This window comes from Phaseolus vulgaris, chromosome 8, assembly GCF_000499845.2.
Source record: "Phaseolus vulgaris cultivar G19833 chromosome 8, P. vulgaris v2.0, whole genome shotgun sequence".
Taxonomy (NCBI): domain Eukaryota; kingdom Viridiplantae; phylum Streptophyta; class Magnoliopsida; order Fabales; family Fabaceae; genus Phaseolus; species Phaseolus vulgaris.
This window is the reverse complement of record NC_023752.2, coordinates 45924469-45947267: the sequence shown is the minus strand read 5'-3', so window position 1 is coordinate 45947267 and position 22799 is coordinate 45924469. Positions and strand designations below refer to the sequence as shown.

At 34.8% G+C, this 22799-nt stretch overlaps 1 protein-coding gene across 2 annotated transcripts; it reads right to left on the bottom strand.

Moving 5' to 3' along the window:
- Positions 1 to 6968: 6968 nt before the first annotated feature.
- Positions 6969 to 8631, bottom strand: LOC137826418 (probable O-methyltransferase 3). Of its 2 annotated transcripts, none has more exons than XM_068632378.1 (2): positions 7842 to 8631; positions 6969 to 7443 (listed from the first exon to the last, which is right to left on the bottom strand). In XM_068632378.1, exons 1-2 carry the CDS (start codon positions 8610 to 8612, stop codon positions 7144 to 7146), a joined length of 1071 nt encoding a protein of 356 aa, XP_068488479.1. In that variant the 5' UTR covers positions 8613 to 8631; the 3' UTR covers positions 6969 to 7143. The 2 variants fall into 2 exon arrangements, with proteins under 2 accessions (XP_068488479.1, XP_068488480.1); XM_068632379.1 differs by having other exon boundaries at positions 6969 to 7440.
- Positions 8632 to 22799: the final 14168 nt, after the last annotated feature.

Here is a 22799-nt window from a genome sequence, read left to right as displayed (position 1 = left end):
AAAGTTGTTGTTTTCTGCATAAAGAACCCTACACCAGCAAACACCCTGCCTCTATTGGTCTGTTATAAGAGGTGCAGATTGGAACACCAAAACACACCATAAAAGATACCTCCATCATGTCCTTAACATTCCTTTTGACTCCCTTGCAAAACCAGGCAACTACTTCTTTTAGTGGCTCTTCATCTCCTTCCAGTTGCTCCATGTTAAGGCATTGGCTGCACCCTAAAACAATCAAAGGTCCAACAACTACACTGGGAGTTAACAGAATTTATGGACAAAGGATTGATTCCTCTAGTTGTTTACTTCCTTCCATTTCAGTGCAGACCAAGAATTTGAGGGTGCGGTGACAAAAGTTGGATGTCCTCCATCTTTCACTTCGTGCATAAGATGAGTGATATAACATTCCTTACATGACCTTCTCCAGCAGCTTCCACAGTCCATGGTTTCACCTAGATACAGAGGCACCGACAAGCAGTTATGGCTTAACATAATCCATGCATTAGGTTCTCTTGTGGTGTATAAGCCTAATACTAGATAAGCCAGATCAAAATTACAAGCACCACAGTGACAAGGGCAGATTGTATATATGCCATTTCCATCTTACACTAGCTGCAAAACGTGACAAACCCACAAACACCTCCAACCAGATTTAAATCCAGCATAGGCCATAAACATAACATTTCTTGGCTCCTGGGAGTCCTAATTATAACTAGCATTGGATTTAGAATCCAGTCTACGAAAGAATAAGTAAAGGAATGCACCTTGTGCTTCATCCAGAGCCAGGATTTGAGTTGAGCCTTCTGAAACACCTCCTCCGCATTTACTAACCCTTTTTTGAAGACAATCAGGTTCCTTTGATCCCAGATACACCTAATAACAGATGCCCAAACAGCTTTCCATACCAGATTTTGCTTCTTACTAGCATTGCTCAGATAGAAACTCATAAAGTGCAGATTTAAGTCATTCTATTGAACAGAAGAGATACCTATCCATTTGAAGCATAAGGACCATACACTTTGAGCGTATTTACACTCCAAGAAGAGATGTTGACAAGAATCCTCCTTAACCTGACACATTGCACATAGCGTAGAGTCCATCATCACTTTTCTCCTGCTCAAACTCACCCTTGTTGGGATTCTATCCAACAACACTCTCCAAGCTGTCATGATCACATTTGGGAATGCCTTAGCCTTCCAAAGAATATTAAACACGTCGGATTGGGTTCCACGAGACTACTTGGCAAGGCACTCATAAGCAGAATTCACAAAAAATAAGCCTGGTACTTCCTTCCCCCACACCTGCACATCCACGTCATTCCTTTTCATTGGTACCCCTGATAGCAGCGTAAAGAGGTCTGCTTCCAATGAGGATTCCCACTCAAATCTGGGACGCCTCCATGTCAGCCTTCATCTCCATTCCGAATTAATCCACACGCCAACTTCATCCACTGTTTGTCCCTGGTTTAAGGATAGGGAGAACAGTCTAGGAAACAAGGTTTTGAGATCAAAACTCCCAACCCACACCTCCTCCCAGAATTTTACTTTGTCTCCATACCCTAATTTCCAGCTTAATTCTTCTTGAAACCATCCTTTTCCTCATCCCTCCTTGCATACTTTGTGGAGATCTCTCCACCATCAAGATTGGAGTTTGACTGGTGTATGGACACTTCTAGGCTCCAGCCCATACTTTGAGTACAAAATCTCCTTCCACCTTCCCTCCTCTTGAGAGATACAACGCCATCTCCATTTAGCTAGGAGAGCATGATTAAACTTTCGTATTTCTCTTAAACCCAATCCTCCCTCCTCTTTAGGTCTGCACACATCTTCCTAACTAACCCAACAAATTGGCTTACTTACTTTCCCCCAACCCCACAAGAATCTCCTTTGGGTAGAAGTAATCCTCTTGCAGACTAGGTCAGGGGCTTTGAAAAGGGAGAGATGATACAGAGGTATAGCAGATATGACAGAGTTAATAAGACAAATTCTCCCCGCCAAGGATAAAAATCTCCCTTTCCACACTGAGCCTTGCTTTTAACTTGTTAACAACCGGATCCCAAAACTGCTTCTTCCTGGGTTACCTCCCACTTCAAGGCCCAAATATTTAAATGGTAACCCCATCTGATTGCAATTCAACGTCTTTGTGTAACATGCTACATCACTACTTTGAACATTGATGCCTGCAAGCTTTGACTTATGGAAGTTGATCTTCAACCCTGAGGCTAATTCAAACCCCCTTAGGATGGCCTTCAAGGTTACCATGTTGTTGAGAGAGTCTTCACATAGAAAAAGAGTGTCATCCGCAAACTGGAGAATGCACACCTCTATCTCCTTCCTTCCAAACTTGAGGCCCGTCAGCAAACTGGTTTTGCTAGCTCATCTAACTATCCTAGCGAGGCCTTCAGCTACAACTAGGAACAAGAAGGGTGCAAGTGGATCTCCTTGCCTCAACCCTCTACTTGGCTTGAATTCATCCGTAGGGCTCCCATTGACTAACACAACCACAATGGCGAATTCCAGGCATCCTTTAATCCATGCGATCCAGAGGTTGTGGAACCCCATCCTAGATAGCATATCATATAAGAATGCCCATCTAACCGAGTCATATGCCTTTTCGAAGTCCACCTTTAGGCACAACCCTCTTCTCCCATTTCTCCTTAAATCCTTGACAACTTCAATGGCCATAAGAACACTGTCTAAGATCCTTATTCCTTTCACAAAGGCTGATTGACATTCATCTATCAAAAAGGGCAACACCTTTTTCATTGTACTAGCTAAAACCTTCGAAATAATCTTGTACAAAGCTCCAACTAATGAGATGGGTCTATATTGCTCAAGCTTGGACGAGTCCCTAACTTTAGGAACCAAAGCTATGAAAGAGGCATTACAGCCCTTCGGGATACTTCCCGTCTCATGAAACAGGGGCAGCGCTGCCACAATATCTTCTTTTAGCAACTCCCAGTTCTTTCTGATGAAGTTGAAGTTATAACCATCTGGTCCAGGACTTTTTGTACCTTCACACTACCATACTGCATCCCTAATCTCTTTCTCAAAGAAAAATGCTAGGAGGCCCTCATTATCAATCGGAGATAGCGACTTGAACTCAACCTCATCCAGTCTTACCCCTAAATCTTTCGTTGCTTTGAATATAGCTTCGAAAAGCTTCTTCGCTTCTGAACGGACAATGCTTGGTTCCTCACACCAATGATCCCCCACCTGGACACCCTTCACTTCGTTTCTGAGCCTTCTCCACCTCAAAGAAGAATGAAAGAACCTAGTACAGGAATCACCATTCTTGAACTAGTTAGCTCTCGCCTTCTGACAGTTGAGGGATTCAATTTTCTTATCATTCTCTTTCAAGCGACTAAACAACTCCAATCTTTTCAATCTATCGTTTTCCACTAAGCCCCCAAAGCAATCTTGACAGTCTAGAGCCTCCAGATCCTGTAGAATCCTCCTCTTGGTAGTGTCAAGGTTACCAAAAACATCCCTGTTCCAAGACTTCAGATCTGATTTGAGGAGTTTCAGCTTTTCTTTAATCTTCGTCAAGCCATACCCCTGCACCGAGTAGGACTGCCATTTGTCTTGCACCATCCTGCTGAAACCTCTCTTCAGGAGCCAAGCATCAATGGTTCTGAAAGGTTTGGGACCCCAGTCTTTCTCCTCAGACTTAACCACCAGAGCACAATGGTCTGACACTTCCCTTCTTAAAACATATTGCTTACTCATGGGCCAAAGCTGTAACCACTATTCATTTATAAACACTATCAATTCTACTCTTTTCCGTTCCATCAGGTTTAAACCACGTAAACTTCTTACCTACTAGAGGTAACTCCAGTAGAAAGATGGAGTCAATGAAACTATTAAAGCCAATTAACTCATTTGTCTGCTCTCCCCTACCACTGACGCCTTTCCTTTCACTTATGCTTCTTACCACGTTGAAATCCCCACAAAAGCACCAAACTGGTTTGTGGAGAGCCATTTTTACTTTAGAAAGGTCCTCCCATAAACTCTTTTTACCATTCAGCGTGCATGGAGAGTAGACGTTTACCACCACACACCTAAAGGAAGATTTTATGTAATGGCCGAATATGATAATAAAGCCTGTTCCCATCAGATGATTTTCGTATTCAAAGGCTTCTTTATTCCACATAGACAACACACTTCCACTTCCATTGTTTCCTTTGTTATGCATCCACCCCACCTTATTATCCCCCCAAAGAGAAAAACATCTTCCATCTGAGAGTTCTTAAGACTTAGTTTCTTGCACGCAGACAAAATTTGTTCCCTCCCTTCCTATAATATGTCTCATATACCGTGCTTTTGTAGCTCCCCCCAAACCTCTAATGTTTAAGTTTACTATAATCATACAGACCCATCCTTCTTACCCTCCTCGACATTTCCCATAAACTCCAAATCTCTTGTTTCCATACACGAATATTCCTTGACAACCTCCTGTTCATCCCCACGGCACCTCATCCCTAGCCGTCTACTGATCTCCCAGAGGTTTGACGGTTCCACCACCAAGTCGGATACAAACATCCGTTGGTTACAGTTGTCAATATCCCCATCAGATAGAGATGTAGAGGACATACCTTGCCTGAATTGAACAGAGCTACCAGCCTGCGAGATTTTTGCGTGTAGTCTTGCGGAGCACCTAGGGTGAGAGTTTGACGCTCCCAATTCCATTAGACTTTTCATTTTGCGTTGACGTTGGTAGGTTTTTTAGAGTTTTCCCACTGACGCTTCACCTTCTTCTGGGCTTGACGAGAGACCTCCTCCTTCGCACAGCATCCCTGGCCCGATTGCGTTTTCCTCGGCTTCGCAAGGCTGGCCGCAGTTTTGTAGCTCCATATGTGCCAAGTTCTTCTCCATCGTCCCACTTTTCGTTCCAGTGTTACCAAAGTTGCTTCTCTTCTTCATGCCATTCCGCTCCTCCTGAAAGGAGTTCACACTCGACCCTCCTTGCGAACCATCATTACCATCCGAACTACTTCCTTCGTCACACTTCGACCCGTAATCCATTTGTATTGGCCTTGACCCGGATCCACCAGATCTTGCTTCCGCCTGTCCCTCCACTTAGTAGGCCTCCAATTTCTTACTTAGGCCCAAAATCGTTTCATTTACTTTGAAAGTATTCATGCTTTCTAAGTCCACCACTACCCTTGCCAGGTCAGCATGGGTGCAGGGTATGTAAGAGGCAAAATCGCATGCTTGATCAAAAGAGTTGACAAGCCTAGGTTCCTCAAAAGCCTTCTGCTTCTGCGTTTCCATATCCATGACAGATTTATCACCTTTCTGCTAACACACCCTGTTGCCAGAAGAAGTTTCCTCCTTTAGAACCTTTGACTTATTCTTTTCTTCACCTACCCCCTTCCCTTTCCCAACCTCTTTTCCGATTAACCGGAAATCCTCCCCAACCCTGTGACTGTGCTCCTCCTTACCACTTTCCACATAGAAGATAGATTCTTCAACATAGGTATCTTATGAGGAGATACTATCAAAAGACTCATAGAAGTGATGGCAACCTTTGCAATGGTCTACTGTGAAAAGTGGAAGCTCCTCTACAATAGAAATACTAAGTAATTGGTCGTTAATCTTCATCTTCTTTGCCACAGCAGTGTAGCATTGTCGATAGTGATGAGAGTGGCTGCTTCACCGACCACTCGTGCAAAGCAATATTTATTCCATAGGGAGATCGGTAATCCATAGCACCTTACCCAAACTTTTTTGTGGCTCACAACTCTTGACACAGTCCAAGGTTCGATACTTACAAAAAAGCTATCAAACCACTCTCTATTCAACTTAATCAGCTCCTCCATGTTTTCTCCTTCTCTAGGTGTTAGGAGTGCTACGTTGTCCCCGAAAGATCTCACTCTAACCATATTCATCCCTCCTCTTATAAATTCTTTTTCCAACTGTTCAAAACTCAGACTTACAATGCATTGGCCAACTACACTACTCTCCATCCAAGGCAAGTTGAGGGTCTGTTTTTTAAAGCCTATTTCCTTCCAGTCTCTTCATACGTGGCCTCTAACAACGTCCACAAAAGATTTTTTCTCCCTTTTATCCACCCATACCTCCTTCCCTTTCTTGTGTATGTTTTCACTTTTAACCGCTGTCTTCATCTTCTCATATTTGGGCCTTTCCATGTTCAGATGACGAGCATCCATTCTCTCCACCCTAGGTCGCTCCTCTTGGCGACGACGATATTTCGGAACGTTCACGTTGAGTTTTCTATTCCCTACACATATTTGATCAAGCTCCCTCTCCAGTTTCCCCACATTTCTTACATCAAAGAACCTCACAAACCCGAATCTTCTACCCCACATATTCAGTCTGCGCGAAATGAAAACTTCTTTCACCCTTTCCATCTTTGGAAGATTTTTAACATATCCATTTCTCCAAATCCGTTGGGGAAGTTAGAGAAGAAAAACATTGTAAAATCATTAGACATCACAGGAGGCTTACGGCCAAGGCCATGGCCTCCGCATCTCACTGTGACGTTTGCTCTGCTTCCCTCCATATAAAAGAAGATGTATAGTATGCAAAATAGTATAATGATGAGATTTGTTACTATGATGTAAACAGAGTTATGCAAAATGGGAACAGATGAACAAAGTGACTGGTATTTCTTCAGTCATAAAGATAAGAAATACCCAACTGGAACTCGGACAAATAGAGCTTCAAAAGCAGGATTCTGGAAAGCGACGGGAAGAGACAAGGCAATATACTCTAAGCATTGCCTGATTGGCAGGAGAAAGACTCTTATGTTTTTGCGCTATATCACCAATAATTGGTGTTACCCACATTTAGCTAACAATAGATAATTTTAATAACCTCAATCTCCATGCTTAGCATTAATTCATTAGGGTAAGTCATTTTCTAACATCTTCACCGAAATGAAAAAAAAAAAGGAACATCTAAATCAACATCTCATAAACTACTTTTGAAAGAAAATGTACGTGAACGTTAGCAGAACAATATTCATTACCATATAATGACATTAACTCACAACAACAAACAATTATATTTTATTCTAATACTAGAAAATTAAACTTAAACAGAAAAATAAAAAATACAGAAATTTTTGACAAACATTGGTAGTTTAGTTCTGCTCATGCAGTTGTTTAGCAGCAATAACATACTAGGGATAGATCTCAATGATAGAAAGTATGCCTGGAGTGTTAGTAATAATCTTGTAGTCAGTGAAGCCAGCAGAGAAAATCAGGTTGGCCCACTCTTTTTCATTTCTTTCTTTTCCACCGAACAACATCATCATCTGCATATCAAAGAAAAACTGCGTCTCAGTTAATTCATCCTCTTCCTTCTTATTCTCCATGATCATATCTATGATAATAACCCTTCCCTGGTTAGTTATTGCCTCCTTGCAATTTTTCAGTATTTTCACACATTCTTCGTCCTTCCAGTTATGCATTATCCACTGCTTCATCGTCAAAGTACAAATGATAAGAATCTCAAACCAAAAAAAATAAAAATCAGCACTGTTATTGTACAATCGGGCTGAGATCCCTCGACACAATAAACCTTAAACACAAGATTTAGAAAGGATTAAAGACAAATTATACGGAGTATCATAGAATTAAGTGAAAAAATCGTGTTAATATAATCACACAAACAAAAAGGCCTAATTCCTCCAATAAATAGGTGACCCACGCCCTATCAAATTACATAATTATTGAGCATACATATGAGTTAAATGCATGAAAAAATCCATTATACAATAATAAAGACAATTTTACACTTTTATATATATATATATATATATATATATATATATATATATATATATATATATATATATATATATATATATATATTTACCTTCAACATAATGGAATCAGCTGAAGGAATTGCTTCAAACATATCCCCTCCAACATATTTTATGTTCTCAGTTTCTTGCAAGTCAGCAACAACATGTGGCAGATCCAATACAATGCAGTTTAGTTGTGGGAATGACTTAGCAATGGCCTTAGCCATAGTCCCTGTTCCCCCTCCAACATCAACGAATGACTTTGATCCATTAAACACCCCCTCACATTTCTCAATCACTACACTAGAAACCCAATGAGAGTCACTAGCCATGGCATCGTTGAAAAGGTTATTGAATTCACGCTTACACCTAGCAAAATCCCAAAATGTCATCCCATTTTCAGCGTGAAATGGTGTAGGGTCTTCATTTGTGAACCAAGTAGAGAGTTGATACCATGTATTAATATAAACTGGATCAACTATGAGCTGTAACAAAGATGCCATGCTGGAGGGCTGGTCCTTTAGGAGTAATTTAGATGCATCAGTTAGCACATACATCACTTCAGGCTCATTTTGGGTGGCATGGTGTTCAGAGAAGAAACCAGAATGAGTCAAAATTCTCATCAAGCGGCTGATAAAGCAGGTTTTGGAAGGGTGGAGTGGTAATGAAGAAATGAGTTTTGAGAGTGGCATAGGTTGGCCATAGTTGTGTATGATATTTGGTATGCTCAAGTCAATAGCACATCTAAGAGACAAAGAGTTTATGAATTTGAACATATGATTCCAAATATGGGTTTGAGCTCGAAACAACTTTGAAGCATGCTCTTCACCCTGAGTTTCCATATATAATTTGGTAATTTTGTGTGATATAAAATCTCATTAGCTCGGTGTATTTATAATAACCAAAAGGTGTGCTACATAAATATCTAGATATTTTCAAGTGACTTGAGGAAAATTGATATTTTAACAACTTTTTGCTTGAAATATATCATCACTGTCTGAAGAATCATTTGCGTTGCATAGTATGTTTAAGGTATGCATGTGACAAAGGAAAGCTAAAGAAGGATCGCTGCAAAACACTTGGCAACACATAAGAACAAAATAAATCCTCTCACCTCCCATACCTCACTTCCTTTTCGAACACGGCATTTATGAATTATAGATGTTTATATTTTACAATAAAGTTAATATTACTCTAATATATATGAATAAAGTATTTCATTTTTATTATTAGAATAATGAATACGAAATAATTAACTTGAACATATAAAATATATATTTATTTTAATTAAAAAGTTTATACTCTACTGTATATCGTTTCTAATATTCCTACTGATTGTTTCATATATAGCAAAATATAGTTTGTTCCATGAAATATTTTTACAAGTTATCCTCAGTAATACACCATGTCTTGTCCCGACTATTTCTGAAAAAAATTCGGAATGACTTTGAAATTTATGGTCACTAGTGCAAAAAAAGTCCATTTACAATAATAAATTTACAATGCTTCTATTATCAAACGCTGTCTATCAAAATGCATTGACATTTTTTAAATTAAAGGGAGTGTAAAACGGCGGTTTAAGGTTAAACCGTCATTTTACTCCAAAACTGCTTTGCCTAAAACGGCAGTTGTGGGTGGAGCCGTCGTTTTATACCAACGCTTTGGTCTAAAACATTGATTTAACTCACAACTGCCATTTTAGACCAAGCAGCTTTGGTGTAAAAGGACGGTTTTACCTAGGAACCGCCGTTTTACACTCATTTTATTATCCTAATTCGTAGCGCACCAATTACGCTTTTGTATTTCCTTTGTCTTCTCGCGCTGTCTTCGTGCTTTGCTTTCGTGCTCTCTACTTCTTCTTCATCTTTGTGCTCTCTACTCATTGTAATTTTCTTTCATTCACTCATTCACGCATTGCTTATTTGTTTTTTTTTGTTTCTCTTATTCGTTTTTTTCCTCCATTGGTGAAGGTTTTCTTTGCTTTCATTACTATTTCATTGCCTTGCACGTTGTTTTCATTGGTTTTCTTGTGCCTCCATTTGTTTTTCGCCACTGCTAGCCGCCACCTTCGATGTCGTTCGCCCGTTGCTACCGTTCGTCGCCGCTACTCTTTACCATCTTTGCCTTCACGCATAAGGTGGGTGGTGTTTTTAATTTTTTTTAATATTTTTTAGTATTTTTAATTTGTATATTTTGTATTTATTATAATTTGTATTTATTTTTAATTGAATTTTATATTATGTTAGTTGTTAGGTTAGAATAAAATTATTAAATTGTTAAATTGTAAATAGATTTATATTATTTAGTATTTATAATTAATTTAATGAATTTTAATTTGTATATTTAGTATTTATTATTAATTTATATTATATTATTTGTTAGGTTAGAATAAAATTATCGTTTTGGTATTGAGTCTGAGAGTGTTCGACCCTCTGCAATGGATACGTGTTGGTATGAAGTTCGAGGGTGTTCGACCTCGACAATTGATATGTGTTGGTATTGAGTCTATGGGTGTTCGACCCTCGGTAAACGTGAGTTTTAACACTCGTTAGTAAACACTTGAATGACCATTATTGAACATAATGGATTGAAATTGGATTAACTCTGTTTGCATAAGTAGAGATGGCAATGCAAGTAGGCCATGCGGGCCGACCCGCAACCCACTACTAAAAAACGCAGGGTGGGCTCAGTATTTCAACCTGCCGACCCACTTTAGTCCACCTTGCATAAATAGTAGCCTGCGCGGGTCAATAGCAAGAAGAGGTGGGTTGGCTCGCTGACCCTAAACAAAAAGTTAATTTTGTGTGTGTGCTGGTAGTGGCAGTGTTGTGTTGCTTTCTCAATGCTCTTTGTTCTCATCATCATACACAAATTAAAACAACCTAAATTAGGTTTTCCTCCAATGCACACACACGTTCCTCCTTCCTTGCCTTCACCATGACGCACAGTGTCGTCGCTTTGTTTCGCTGCCTCCACTGCACGCACAAACGGCATCGCCGCTCCGCTTCCTCCACTACACGCGCGCGCATGGCGCCTTCACTGCCTCAAGTCCACGCACAGCGGCACAATCACCAGCCTCCTTTCCTGCACCCTCTGCTACCTTCACTCCACGCACAACGACGCCTTTTTCGCTGGCTCCACTCCACGCAGGTTATTTGCCCTTGTTGATTTCAAAGCCCTTCATCATTCAGGGATAACCGTTCTATCAATTTCTTAAAGTTATTTCTTAAGGATGAAAAATGTTTATTCATCAATGTTTTACCACGGTAGCATGCTTAATGTATTTTGTTGTTGATTTGTATGACTTTTCCTGCTTTCCTATCATTTCTCTACCAAAGTTATAACCATTCATTAGCCCATCAGTGCATGTTTGAGTTCAATTCAAGTTTTCAATGTGTTTTCACCAAACTTTTCATGTCAAAATTTTGAAAAAGAACAGAGAAATTGTACTCAAGCACGTACTTAGTCTTTAGAGAAGTTGATATTTTCTAATATAAGCATATTTGGAGAATACCAACATGCAATGTTTTAGTTCTTGGATTGTATTCGTACTTCCTATGTGAGAACATAAATGCCCTTGCACCTTTCTTTCTTATTATTCATTTCTCTATATGTTGTTTCACACCAAGAGATAATGTAAATGCATGTAAAGTTTAATTATTTTTAAAAAGTAATCGTTCATTTTATAGAACTTTTTGAGTATCTTTTGAAAAATAAACAATTAAAAGAAAAACATTATCAAACAAACACAAAATTTCATGATACCATAAATGCACCAACATGATGTACATCTCTTATGGTCCAAAAGTTGTCTACAACAAGATGAAAAACAGGAAATTTATAATTGACCTAAGATGGAAGTTCTTAAGACTTGAGAGTAATTTGTCATGATTGTAAAGGCAAAGTTGTAGACAATGAATGTGCAACATATGATATTGAGAAGTTTTTTGTTTTTCCTAGAACTTGACTATTACTTGTTTTCTTTTTATTAGATTTATAGCATGTCACATCGATGGTTGATTTATGTTTTGTTTGGTTTTCAAGCTTTTGACTAACCTCTTTATATCAATCATAGGACAAGAAACAAAGGTACATGTGAGAGAAGTGGTGAGAGAGACAACCATTTATTAACAACAATAGGGTTTGCATCAATGGTTATTCCACATTATCTTATAGCAATGATTGTATTCTTATTATTAGACTAAAGTTGAGCGTGGAGGGAAAGATGATACTCTCGTATAAACCTTTTCATAAGTCACTCGTTTCCATTTTGTTTTGTAGTTGTTTCCAAATTATAAATTATTTTTAGATTATAGAATTATTTTTAGATTATATGTTTATTCTATATTTTCTTATAGGATCTCAATTTGCAAATTGGATTGTAATGTATGAGGAATGTACTAGCATGCCTCTTTATGAGTTTCAAATGGAGGAACAATCTGAAATTTTTGAACTTGAAAAAAAAAAAGGATAAGGCTAACACATATGATTGTTGGAGGTATTTTACTAAGATTGGGGAGGGTAAGGATGGAAAAGAAAGGGCAAAGTGCAATAGTTGCAACAAAATATATGTAACTGGTGGAACAAAATATGATACTTCTCATTTAAATCGTCATGGTATGAAATGTGTTAAAAGAAAAACTGAAGATGTGGGTAAAATGATTTTAGATATGCAGGAAAAGTTGAAGGCAAAAAAAATAGATCAAGTTGTACATCAAAAATTGTTGTCTAATATAATTATTAGGCAAAATTTGTCTTACAAATTTGTTGAGTATCTCGAACTTAGGACTTCGATAAACTACTTGTGTCCTGATGCAATTATGGTTTCTAGAAACACTATTAAGGCTGATATTGAGAGAATGTATATGAAAGCCAAAATAATGCTTAAGGAATTGCTCCCTTCTATTCCTAGTAGGATATGCTTAACTTCTGATTTATGGACATCTATTAATACTGAGGGATTATATCATTGACTGCACAATTTGTTGACCTGAATTGGAAGTTAAATAACAAGCTATTGAACTTTTGTCATATGCCTCCCCCTCACACAGATTTTGAGTTGGCTAAGAAAATTAAACAATTTTTACAAGTTGGGAAGTAGAGAAAAAGGTGTTTTCTATGACTTTGGATAATGCTTTTGCTAATGATGTTCTCCAAAATACTTTAAAAAGTCAACTTCTTTTACAAAATGGTTTGATATGTGGTGGTGAATTCTTTCATGTTCGTTGTTGTGCACACATCTTAAATTTAATTGTTCAAGAAGGATTAAAGGTGCTTGGTGATGCTTTGGACCAAATTAGAAATAGTATCAAATATGTGAGGGGTTCAGAAAGTAGAATGGTGAAATTCAAACAATGCCTTGAAACTTTTAGTGATATTGATGCATCATGTGGGTTGTGTCTTGATGTCCCTACAGGATGGAATTGTACATATTTGATGATTAAAAGTGCTCTTAAATATCAACGTGTTTTGGAAGCTTGCATTTGGTTGATGAATCTTATAAATATTGCCTTTCAGAGGAAGAGCGAGAGAGAGATGGAAAAATTTGCAAGTTCTTGTTACCCTTTTATGATATAACTAACTTGATTTTCGCTATAAGTTATCCTACTTCCAACTTGTATGTTTTACAAGTTTAGAAAATTCAATGTTTGTTGACGGAAAATGTGAAGGATGAAGATGTACTAATTAAGAACATGACTAAATTGATTATAGTAAAATTTTAGAAATATTGGGATGAATATAACATTGTACTTGCATTTGGTGCAATTTTAGACCCAATGATGAAGTTAGAAACATTGGGTTTTTGCTTTGGAAAAATTGATTCACTTACTTGGGAACTAAAATTAGAAAAGATCAAGGAAAAAATATACAAACTTTTTGCTGAATATTCTACCAAAGGTTTGACAACATCATCAATGTTTACATGGTTGGCCACAGATTTGTATGAACCAACAACTGACTTAAGCAAGTTCTTGATTCTTTTATGTTTAGGCATATCTGCACATAAAAATAAGGTAATAAACTTAAACATAATTTAAATGTGAAGATATATTAAAAGTGAAGACATATTAAAAGCTTCATACATGCACATAGTAGATGAATGAACATATTAACAATGAGTCATTTTCATGAAGTTCATCATCATTGTTGTCCTCATTTAGTAATTACTCGTCTTTATCCTCTCTAAATAATGTCAATTGGTCAGAGTTGCTGAAAAAAATCATTTAAGTCTTATTGTGGACATCGTTCTACTTCACAAACTTCTACATCAAATTGACTTAATTACGATCAAATTGACTTAAAATTTTCCTACATAATTGTCGAAAAAATGAACACATTTCTACTACCACTCCAGTCATATTGTTTGGTAAAACATTACGTATGGCAATAGGTAGTAATTGTTCGATAAGAATTGTTAATTTGCTAGGGTTAAGTGACTTCTTGCGTGGTGCATTTGGGCTTTTTGTGCATTTGTGTGTTTTGGGGCCTTCCAGCTTTCTCCTTTTAGCTTATGTTATTCTTTTTTACCCTAGTCATCTTCATTTTTCCCTAAAAACCTGGAATTAACACCAAATCTGGAAATAAAATGTTTTTATTCAATTAAAGATCATAAAATATGTAAAAAGGTATAACTTCATAAATTAGGGATTATTTTATATTTATGTTAGCAATTAATACTCATAAGTGCCTATATTTTAATATGAAATATTATTAAAATTAGACACTTATCACTCTCCTCAACTTAGAATCTTGTTTGTCCTCAAGAAAAGTAAATGAATATATTTGAATTTAAATATCAAAGCAGCTTAATTCACTAAACAACATATTAAGTTAGAAACTTATGATGTTTCCAAATTCAAATACATAAAAATATAGATACACTCAACTTCCAGGATCAAATCAAAACAAATAATTGACAATTCATCATGGAATTTTTTCTCATATGCTCACAGGTAAGTGTTTCTTTCTATTTTTACTGAATCATAACAAATCACAGTTGTTTTTCATTTCATCTTCAAATCATAAACATGTTATAAACATGAATCTTGAGGTCTTTTTCAGGGTTATAATTAGGTTGAGCTTCCAAAAAGTATTGTTTTTTCAAACAACAAAGTGCACATTTTAAAGAAGAAGAATATACCTACAATCCAATTATTGCACATATGTATTATCTAATCACCATTTTCTTTTGACTTCACACTTTTCCTCATTTTTCTTTCTACCTTTTCATGATTTTCAACTTGAAATTGTTTTTTTCTTTCCCTTTTTCTTTCTCTTTTTTTTTCCATCATTAGGAATAGATTCTTCCTATTTTCCACTTTTTTTAACTTCCAACATTTAGAACCAACCATTACCTTTTCTATATTTATTGCATCTATTTTCTCCTTGGTTTAAGTTGCAATAATAACAAAAATTCTTTGCTCAAAGGGGATACATAAACATGAATTCTAATAAGATAAAGGTTGACTATTTGGCCTTCGATTTCGAATTAACACAAATGCCTCAATCATCTTCATGATCTTTTATGATGTAACAAAAATAAAAATTAAGCAACCAAAATTGTCAATTCATCAACAATACTCTCAAAACTATTTAAGATTCACACATTCACTTCGTTTAATTAGTCTCATTCCTTTTTTTTTTGTCAATCTTTGTTCTAATCAATCATCTTGTTAAATTTTCATGTATCACAATTTCAACTACATTTGAAAAGGGATTCAATCAAATTTTCTTTAATAATCTGATGGAAGGAAGCAAAATGATTGTCGAATAAAAAATGAAGAACAAATAAGCAAATGGAAATGGAATTATGGAAGGCATAATGGAAGAAAAGAAAAGAGAAAGATGAGAGAAAACTTATGGAATGGAAGATGGATCACACCACTTGGAAGGATGGGAGCTTCCAAGATGAATGGTGAAGAGCCGCCACTTTAAGTGCACTATACTCACAAGATAAGACCCAAGAACCTTTAGGAGACTCGACTCACTAAACACTCTAATAGAGTTTCTTTTCTATTCAAAATTCAATGTGTAAATTACATGAGGCAAGACACCCTTTATATAAGAGAGAGTGACTTGGGGAGCAAGAGTGAGAGGGGTAGGGGTGTCATTTGTGAGAAACCTTCTAGAAGGTAGGTCACAAAACCCTTAAACCTAGGTGCACTTGTCATGAAAGGTGGGCTTGGCACAAATCCAATTTATGCTAAGTACACCCCCAATTTATGTTAAGTCACTGCAAAAAAACATGTATGTGGTGACGGTTATTTTCGTATAACCTAGCGTTTATAACCACCACATTATACACAAATTTTAATGTGGCTGTCAATTGAGAATCATTGTATCAGGCGCCATATAATACATTGTATAAAGTGGCAGTTTTAAGCGCGTAATATATGTCAGTTATAAATGTCGTAATTTTGAAATTGGGTAAACCAATTTCAGTGTAAATAACGACAATTTTAAACGCCACTTAATAGGTATAATATGTCATTTATAATAATCATTACAACTGTCATAATGCGAGTATTTAATATTTTATTTTATTTTTAATATTTGTAATAATTTATTCTATTTTGTTTTATAATTTGATTTCATAATATTATTTAATTTCATATTATAATTAAATTTCATAATATAATTAAAATTGATAAATATAATAATCAAAAGATGACTTCTTTCATTAATTGAGAACAAAGTTGATAATGTCAAACTAATCCAAACAACAAGTAAATTAAATTGTCAAAATATAAATTGTTTCACTTTCTTAACATATTACAACTAAACTCTTAATCCTAATTTGGCTCCTTACGCAAGTTCAGTTGCCATCTGGTCTACCTTTTCTCCAGCACTAGAGGAGCCATGATTCATATTGTTTAACCTTGTTGCAGATTTCTTGAAAGTAAGGGTAGGACAAACTCCATATGAAACTTCTCTCACTCCCTCTATGCTCTTTCACTAAAGAATTTGTGATTCCAACTTTATATAACCATTTGTGTGTAGGGGTGGACAAAAAATCCAATTATAACAAAACTGCTCTATTTTTATACTGATCGAATTCATTAAATATCCATTTATTTAAATTTAGTTTTTATATTGATCCACATTTTATCAAATTTTCAGATCAGATATCCATTTTACTTAAACAAATCTTAAAAACTAAAAAAATCCAGATTTCCAATCTATATTTAATTCTTTGTCAAGTATATTATGAAGCTTTATTTCTTTTATTAACTTACCAATCACCTACGGACATTCCTCTGCACCAGTTAATAAGGAAGATGTTTTTAGAAATACCACACAGTAACTCTTAACGCTTCTCACTTCTTTTCACCTGCGTATACTTCTCCATTCTTCTTCCTTTTTCATTTATACTTTATTATCCTCTTTTTTAATTCTTAGAATAATTTATTTATATTATTTTTATTTTATTTTGTTAAAACTAAAGCTCTTTCTATAAAAAAAAAAAAAACTCAACAGTCACAAAATCATATATTAAAATTTTGAAAAATTTGTTTGGATTTTTTACTTTTTTTTCATAAACAATCTTTTATTTTATTTTCTTCACTTAAATAATGCATAGATTTTCTATTTTCTTTAGTTATATACACGTGAGAGGGACCATATGCATGCAATAATATTACCAAATTTTTTTTATCAAAATATATATTTACATTTAAAAGATATTCTATACAATAAAATATAAATTCAATGGTTGATTTTTTACACTCATTACTTTAGCAATAATATTAAAAAAAATCACCAATTTTATGTATAGTTTGTAATTGTACACAATTACTTTTTCTGTATCACTAAATAATGATTATTTGTAATGTTAATTTTCAGTATTATTAAATTATAATTTTATTATATTTTTTTAATATTTATATAATATTAAACTATCTTTTTCACATATTATTATATTAATATTATGTTAATTTTTTAGAAAATATAGATATACTTTTAAAATCCAATTTATTTATTTTTTAAAAAAATATATAAATTTAGATTTAAAATTCAATCCAAATATTTAAATTTAAATTATAAAAACCCAAACTGTTTTTAAAAAATATGAATTTAGATTTAAAACTTGATCTAAATATTTGGATTTAGATTTATAAAAATTCAAATTATTTTTACAGAAAATATAGATTTGGATTTAAAACTTATCCAAATATCTGAATTTGGATTGGATATTCCAAAATCCATGACCATCCCTTATTTGTGTGAGACTGTTTCTTCCTGCACCTCCATATTTTCTTCTGACACCTCCATACACAATATGAAAATACATTTTTATCCTTCTTGTGCCACCCCCATAGAATAATTTCCGGATTATGTAATCCGGAAACGCATTTGGAAAAAGACTTCCGGATTACATAATTCGGAAGTTAAAAATGACTTCCGAATTATGTAATCCGTAAAGTAATCATGCATCTAAAAAAAGACTTCTGGATTATATAATCCGGAAGCTAATTACAAATTTGAAAATTGACTTCCGGATTATGTAATCCGGAATATTAAAGAGGGGTAGTTTTGGAAATACGAAAATCTATGGAGGTGAGAGAAGAAGGTATGGAGGTGCAGGAAGAAGCAGCCCCTTAGTGATAGTTTCATCACCTTTCTCACTCACCAACTCGATTGGCCCAACAAGACTGGAATGTCATGTATCAAAGTGTGGACTGTTTCTTCCTGCACTTCCATATCTTCTTCTGCCACCTCCATACACAACATGAAAATACATTTTTCTCCTTCTTGTGCCACCCCCATAGAGTAGTTTCCGAATTATGTAATTCGGAAACTCCTTTACATGATTACTTTTCGGATTACATAATCCGGAAGCTAAATAAGACTTCTGGATTATGTAATCCGAAAAGTAATCATGTATCTGAAAAAAGACTACCGGATTATGTAATCCGGAAGGTAATTACAAATTTAAAAAATGACTTCCGGATTACATAATCCGGAATATTATATAGGGGCATTTTCGGAAATTTGAAAATTTATGGAGGTGAGAGAAGAAGGTATGGAGGTGCAGGAAGAAAGAGTCCAAAGTGTGTCCATAGTTCTATTTTATCATAATAGAAACATATTATTGATCAGTACCATAGCAAAAAATAAAATACTATTATTATAATGACAAATTAAACCATGAAGGTCCATAATAAGTAAGAACCTGGAGTCCGACTGTGACACTAAGCAAGCTTATGGTATTGTTCCACGTTTCAACTTAATCTTTGTCTCAAATTTATCATTGTGAATTCCATATGTGGCCCAATGGGAACCTATTCAATAAAGAGTGGTTGGAACTTGTTATCAAAAAATTCTTTACACAAATAATACAATGTTAATTAACACATGTATATTAAACAATCCTAATCATATTTTCACTCCAAACTGGATCGTCATTCTTGAGATAAATTCTGTCACAAAAAGAGAAGAAGGTATGATCAACAACAATGAAGAAGGACAAGGGAACCTAAAAACCAAGAAAAAAGTTAAGTGGGGGTGATTACTTCGTCATGTACCAAAGATAGTCACTGGTATCACTAGCTATATCTTTTTTATCAACAAGTCCATGTGCAGAGATATACTAAACAAAAGCAAAACATGTACACACACTTTAGTATAAATTAACTAAGATCAGGGACACCATGAATGAATGATTGATGTTTTCAACTGTGAATTGTTGTTACCATGTAATAATTTTGGAATGTACCACCGGATTGGAAAAATCTAGCCATAGAGTAGGCAACATCTTCGGCAATTCTGTGAGGATCTTTGCCACCCCAATTCTTGAACCTTAAATTTAACAAAAAAATAAAAACATGGATATAAGCTCTAATGATGAAAATGTGAGATAAAACTAATAATTTTTCTTTCAAAAAATAAGAATTTGAAGAAGAATTTTAGACGTACCAGCCAACCCAATTTTTGGTCCACATTTTAGGACTGCCAGGACTATTGGGTTCAAAGTTGTCGCAGTACCAACCATTTCAAGTATTGATCTACACATGAAAATTGAAAAATATTAAGTATTTGACTTCACATATATATTAAGTATTTTACTCTAAAACATAAAATGTATAAGAAAATACCATTGACTCCTGGCACATGATCCATGGAACTCCAAGTTGAAGGACTCAGCCATGTTTGCGCACCAATTTATGTAAGCTTTTCCATAATGTGAAATTACGTTACCGTATTCATTTTTTTTATCTAAAATATCATTCACCGTGTTATTGCAACTAAACACTTTAAAAAAATGGAACCATTATCATTCCCATAAGAAGATCGAAAAAACAGTACCTGAGTGAGAATTATGGGACCACCTTGAGAAGCAAAAAGTTTATCTTTTTTAACCATATCAACGATCAAAGTAGTGAAATTTTGCATTTCATTCTTAAGTTGTAAAGAAAAATAAAAAGAAGTCAACAACACTGATATATTTTGTATAAGATTACATAAAAAATAAGAAAAATTATAAACATTACCATAAACAGACTATTGAGAGTCCTAATCTCGACACCAGGTAGATTGTAAACCCACACAGAATCCCTCTGAAAGATGAAAAATATTTATAAACTCTGAGAAAAATATGACAGTAGAGATTAAAAATAAAAGGGTGATAAAATAATGTACCCACTCAGAGTTCCATTCGGCACAAACATATGGACCAATGCGAAGAACAGAATAGAGGCCAGAGTCTTGAATGGTCTTGAGAAATCTAATGAGATAGTTATTGGCAGAAAAATCATAAATACGACGAGAAGGTTATGTCTAGTTAAGTAGCAGTTTAATAACAAGATACACTAAAAAAAAAAAATTGTATATTGTGGCGGTTTTTTTCGTATAAAGTGGCGTTTATAACCGTCACAATATATGATTCTGGCGGTTTTTCAAACCGCCATAGAATTGGCCGCCACAAAGTTTAATGAGGCGGTTTTATATTACCCGTCGCAACACTTGTCACTTTAAACATAGTGTAAGTAGTGGCGGTTTTTATTTGTAAGTAGTGTCAGTTATAACTGTTGCAATTTACAATCATTGAAGAAGATTCTGACACCATAATATACGTAAGTAACGGCGTTTTTAACTGACGTAATTTTAATACTGAATAAGTAAAATTTAACCACTTTTTTATAATCTTTTTTATAATTTGTTTTATACAATTATAAAATTTAACCACTACTTTTCTATAATCTTTTTTATAATCTATTTTATACAATTATAAAATTTAACCACCACTTTTTCATAATAAAATAAAATAATGTATAAAGTTATAATCATCCATTCATTTCATTAAAAATTAAAGCACACATAATAATGGTCAAAAGTTTATATATAATTGAAAGTTAAAACACACATAATAATGTTCAAAAGTTTAAAACACATAAAAAGTTCATACATCCCTAATCAAGTTTAAAATTACAACACATAGTTGTTCAAAAGTTCATACATCCCTAATCAAGTTTAAAATTAAAACACACATTCCTAATCAGTTTTGCTTCCGGCACTTGATCTTATTACTTGATTAGGTGATGGAGCATCACTTCCATAATCTGATGCCTGAAACAAATAATTTTAAGTTAATGAATTTGTATGTTTATAATTATAAAATAAAAGACACCAATAAATATTTAAATATATTAATACCTCATTGGTGGATGCATGAACCAAATTAGCTGCTATTGCAGCAAAATGTTCTGGAACGTCTTTTCTTAAAGCAATATATGCAAGCAAATATGACACCAATTGGATCTTCCGGAGATATATTTGAACCACCTTTTGGATTTGTCAACATTAGTTCATCAATTTTTTCCTGGATAAAATTGAAAATATATCATGGCAGCAGAAAACATAATGAAATGGTTGAACTCTCAACTACAACTACAACATAGAATGAGAGTAAGGTATAAAAGAATAAACTATATAAACAACATATAATAAACTATATGAATTGTATTAAGCAATATTCAAAATACATTAATTTATAAAATCTGATATAATTGGTGAGTAATTTGTCTTTGAACGTACCCTTTTGGATGTTGCCACAAGAGCAATTCTTGTCCTTGTTATGACTCCTAACTAATCCAAAGAAGTCCTGATTCACAAAATGATTCAGATTAGTGCATAAAATACAATAATCACCTTACACACTATATTGATAGCTTGTATTAAAAGAGTAGGGTAAGAATATTCAAATGTACATTATAATCCATAGAATCTGGAAGAAATGACAAACTACCATAAGTACTGTTACTCTGCTTCTTTTTCCCACTCATACGGTTACTCTGCATCATCATGATATGGGAAGGTGTCACAATCACACATGCCCACGAGAATCTAATCAATTACCACTACCTATTTTCCTACCAAATGTTACCATCTCTGTTACCAACTACATTGTAGCCCTACACAAATTCTAACACTTTCCTCAATTAGTTTACTTCAATTCACAAAAATTCCTAAGGTTATAAAGTTTTAAAGCAGATCAATGAAATAGAGAAAAGGGAAAAAACACTAGCAGATTTGATCTAAGTTATAAATCTGACAAAGAGTAAGAAATTGTTGTCATGTTGTATCTTTTTTGGCTAGTGTTTGGACTTCTTCGTCGGTAAGCTTGTTGCCATGGAGAACCTTCTTGATTCTATCTAAGGTTGTTATGCGAATGTATTAAGAGAGAATGTGTGTGCCAAAAAGAGAGAGAAAGGAAAGAGAACAGAGAGTGTGAATGAACTAGAAAAACATAAGAGAACGCATTTTTAATAATCTTCAGACAGTGTTTTAATAATTAATTGCTGCAAACATATACTAGGAGATCAATTCAAATCAAAGCAATCATTAATCAAAATGGTGATCAATGCAACAAATAGGTGAGGGGTTTGAAGACACTTACTACTTCCAAATAGGTAGGAGCTAGTCTTCTTGTAATAGCGAGCAAGACGGTGGATTCTGCACTCCACGAGAATCAACCTAAACTTGGAGTCCTTGTCCTTTCTATTCCTCTCCAGATGCTTCCTAATTGAAAC